The 4,186-nt window shown below is 33.4% G+C and overlaps 1 protein-coding gene across 1 annotated transcript; it reads left to right on the plus strand.

Moving 5' to 3' along the window:
* The first annotated feature begins 639 nt into the window (after window positions 1–639).
* Window positions 640–2,265, plus strand: LOC139847938 (heavy metal-associated isoprenylated plant protein 30-like). Its single transcript, XM_071837673.1, has 3 exons — window positions 640–1,005; window positions 1,160–1,235; window positions 1,702–2,265. The coding sequence occupies exons 1-3, from the start codon at window positions 847–849 to the stop codon at window positions 2,022–2,024; spliced, it is 558 nt and encodes a 185-aa protein (XP_071693774.1). The 5' UTR covers window positions 640–846; the 3' UTR covers window positions 2,025–2,265.
* Window positions 2,266–4,186: the final 1,921 nt, after the last annotated feature.

The raw sequence follows: 4,186 nt of genomic DNA on the forward strand, positions 1-4,186 counted from the left end.
TGGTTGGTAATTCATATGTTATACAATTTAAATTATACATGTCATTTAAAGAAAATTTTGAATTGCTTTTACCTTTTCTTTAAAAAGGTAGCTGGCTCTACTACTTACCATGTCGCAAAAGATCATCACATAATATTATAGATGTCATATCTAAAGCGGCGACAGTTTTGCGATGCAAATGTCGCCATAAATGACCATATGTGGCGACCAACAAGTCTAATATGTCGACTCTTTGTCACCGTATTAGACTTGATCTATTGTAGTGCTCGGGGTGTAATTGCCTCCTCAAAACTTTTCAAAACACATGTAATTTGTTATTTTTAATTAAATTAATTATATTGTATAAGTTCATCTTTGGAAAATATTATTCATAGTTACTTAGCCCCCGGTTATCTTAAACTAACATAGATTGTTTTTACAGTATCAGATACTCTTGTACTAACTGATTAACTGGGTTGATGCATTAACATTTGATGAATATTTTCCTATGGTGTAGATTCGATTTGTCATTTGAAAAAAGGTACTTTTTGACATTGCTTCCCACACGTCCATGTCTTATATACATTACATATATTACATATATATCCAGTACACAGTATAAGTATAGACCCCATAATCTCATTTGTTTGTGGGCATATGTGAACTTAACTACAATCAAAACCATCACACACAACTCTTTGTTTTGGAATATATTTCCAACACAAAAGGATCAAAACTGAAGTTGCTTTTTTTCTAACTTATCTAAGAATATCGTCTAAACTTGGTTTCCTCATTTTCATTTCTTTTACAAATTAATTAACTCTCGTTGATTAATTACTACTCTTTGATATTTAAACACGAATCAACATGGCTAATCTACGATCCGATAGGCTATTTGGATCTTTCTTCTCTGCAATAATCAACTATTGCTTTAACTATCAAGCTAGCTACGACTCCAAAGAACACCTCAAACACGACATCATGCCCAACCATAAACGCATGGGTCGACGTCCTCTTTCTTTACAGGTTTGCTAGTTATACTCACTTTTCATGTCTGGCTAACTATCCATGTATCTTTATGTCCAAATCTTTGTTTATTTAGAATCATGGGACCTAAAAAGTGGGGATCAACATCTTTTACAATCTATTTACTAATATCAACTTTTGTTTTTCTCGATAGACCGTTGAGCTTCAAGTAAGGATGTGTTGCACTGGATGCGAACGAGTCGTTAGAAGTGCTATCTACAAGCTTAGAGGTATACGCTTACTTTTATGAGTCTCTAAATACACACGATTTTAGTAACCGAAAATGATCTGTAGGCCTAAAAGATCGAATAACCTAAAATTAGACTAATTGTACATGTCTACCATCAATGAGTTTAAAAAAGTACCAAATGGCTTAGCGATATTAAGGGAAACTTATCGACCTTAAGGTTATGAGTTCGAGTCGTGCGGTGGACAAAAATTGATGTATGTGTTTGCTGTTACAAAAAAATGAGCTTCAAGAAAGTGGTGATATTTTCGCAATGAATATTGATAAATATACCAAAATCATGGATTCTGTACACATATGCAAGGCGTATAATAGTAGATTTATCAAAATTCATAGTGGATATATCAGCACCCTATGTAACATCAGTAATTACTTCAACTTTTAGGTATTTTTTTTTTCTCTTTTGGTCACTAAGAATTGAAGTTTCATATGATTTCTGATTAAATTAGGGGTGGACTCTGTCGAGGTGGAGCTAGAACTTGAAAAGGTGACGGTTGTTGGATATGTGGACCGAAACAAGGTGTTGAAGGCAGTAAGGAGGGCAGGGAAACGGGCAGAGTTTTGGCCGTTCCCCAACCCACCACTATATTTCACATCCTCAAGCAACTACTTCAAAGACATGACTAATGAATACAAAGAAAGCTACAATTACTATAGGCATGGATACAACATGGGGGATAGGCATGGTACTATTCATGTTAACCAAAGAGGCGACGACAAAGTTAGTAACATGTTTAACGATGATAACGTTAACGCTTGTAGTATCATGTAGTTATCGAATTAAAATCTTCCATTTACTGTAGAATAACTTGGCTTTTGATTTGGATAAGGATGATGATATGCTAGATGTTCATATTAATTTATCATGATGTTGCGTCTATTCTGTATAGTAATCAGATGCCTATTCGAATGTGCAAATGATTACCGTAACGAATGATATATAGTTGCATTGTATTGCTAATGAAATGCTTCTGTTTGTGTATAGATATTATATATTCCTGTATAGTTTGGTTTGCTTCAACACAAGGGATTCTTTTCTGTAACTTTACAAGCATATATGGATATCTTTCAAAGTATTTTCCCATTGGGGAATCTTATTCATAGAGCAAATTACGTGATTAAATAATTTTACAATAATTTTGTTATTCAAGATTCGTAAAAACGTGACACAGATTGATGTTGAAATTGAGTGTGAAATTTCATGCATATCGGATATGGAACATACATAAACCCCACCAGATGGGCTTGCAATACAAGGCCCTTGTAATGGGATATAAACTAAAATTCTATTCCCCTCTCTATACAAACATGTATACTTACAAACAGACATTAGTATTTATGAATTTTTTTTTTTAAAGGCAATTTATATTATATTCAACGAAGAGTTTACAATATAATTCTTAAAGATCCAACATAATGATATCGAGCTAGAATCCTATGCTAGCATCCTAGAATCCTATGCTAGCATCTTATTACACGAAAACTACTTTACATTTAAATCATTATCTTGTTATAATTAATATTATTGGCTATTAGTTATTGATTATTGACACTCCATCCGTTTCAACTTTATAATCTTATTTTGACTTTTCAAGTCTTTTTTGTTAACTTTAACTTAAAATATTCTAATTTTATTTAGATATTATTTAATAAAATATATATCAATGAAAACACGTTTAAAGCTCAATGCAACGATCACAGAAAACTTGTGACACTAATGAACACACTTGCGGTCGCGAAGTTTAAATAGTGCATTTGGGTATTCTGATCAAGATGGCTCGCGACTATAATCAAAAGATCGCGGTCGTGATGTTCGGTCTAACGCATGATTTCTTGTGCGATTAGGAGTATTATTCCCGTTTGGATTCTACTCAGTTTAGCACTATAAATAATACCCTATTGTAACCTATAATTAATTGTGTGTACGAAATTAATTGTGAAAAATATCTGATTTGCACTCATAGACTAAACTTTTTTCCGTGTTTGGAGTTGAGAATAACTACATTAAATCTTTGTCTCGTTCAGATTAACATTTTATATTTTATATCTGTTTCTCGTTTGTGAGTTAGTGATTGTGATCAATCACTAGTATTGTTTGGGTTTTAAAATTAAAAGAAATATTAAATATCACTCATTATCCTGACATCTCAAACTGACTTCTTTAACTTATATTGGTTAAATGTGGTCTTTTCTTTGAAAGATCAACTTTTTATTAGACTATAATGAAATGTACAATATGGGAGGCAAAAGCATTGATATAAATACTCGAAAGAAACTACAGCCATTAAATACTCGAATGGAACTATAGCCTACATACAATTATAAGAAATCACGAAAAGATGGATGGAAATGATGGGGTGTTTGGCAGGAAAACTCCCACACCGCAAGTTCAATTGTCTGAGTAGAGTATGGAACTTGAAATGCCAAGCGGAGGAGCCAACGATGTACAGTGCTATCCATGTAGCTACAAAGCATATCGAAGACAACTCACTTTAACCTTACCTAAACAATTAAATAAGGGTAAGGGAAAAAAACCTGAGATATTTAGCCGATCCCATCCTTGTCAGTTGGGTTTAAATCAAAGCTTAATGGGTTGTGTAACAATCTTTGCCATTCAAGCTTTGTCTTTTTGTTTCGACATGTTATCCACTCGAAGATTTTGGCTTGGATGTCTGCAACGATTTTTGGGGAGCACATTTTTGAGTTTGAAAAGGTGGTGTCATTTCTATTTTTTCAAATATAGTAACATGACTCCCATATGATTGCTTGCCACAAACTAGCACCTGTGTGGATTTTTGGTTGAGCGTTTTGTGGTTTTACTAAATTGGAGAGACTTGCTAAATTGAGATGGTTTAGGGTCCACCATTTCCGAATTATTTCCCAAATGTCACTTGCTTTTGAGCACCTTGGTAGTAGATGTTCGAGAGTTTCAAT

This window comes from Rutidosis leptorrhynchoides, chromosome 5 (assembly GCF_046630445.1).
Source record: "Rutidosis leptorrhynchoides isolate AG116_Rl617_1_P2 chromosome 5, CSIRO_AGI_Rlap_v1, whole genome shotgun sequence".
NCBI classification, from domain to species: domain Eukaryota; kingdom Viridiplantae; phylum Streptophyta; class Magnoliopsida; order Asterales; family Asteraceae; genus Rutidosis; species Rutidosis leptorrhynchoides.

Excerpts from the sequence above, each read along its gene's own strand:
- LOC139847938 (XM_071837673.1), top strand. The coding sequence starts at position 847 with ATGGCTAATCTACGATCCGATAGGCTATTTGGATCTTTCTTCTCTGCA. Across the intron at positions 1,006-1,159 it reads GACGTCCTCTTTCTTTACAG|ACCGTTGAGCTTCAAGTAAG; the intron begins GTTTGCTAGTTA and ends TTTTCTCGATAG. Across the intron at positions 1,236-1,701 it reads TGCTATCTACAAGCTTAGAG|GGGTGGACTCTGTCGAGGTG; the intron begins GTATACGCTTAC and ends TGATTAAATTAG.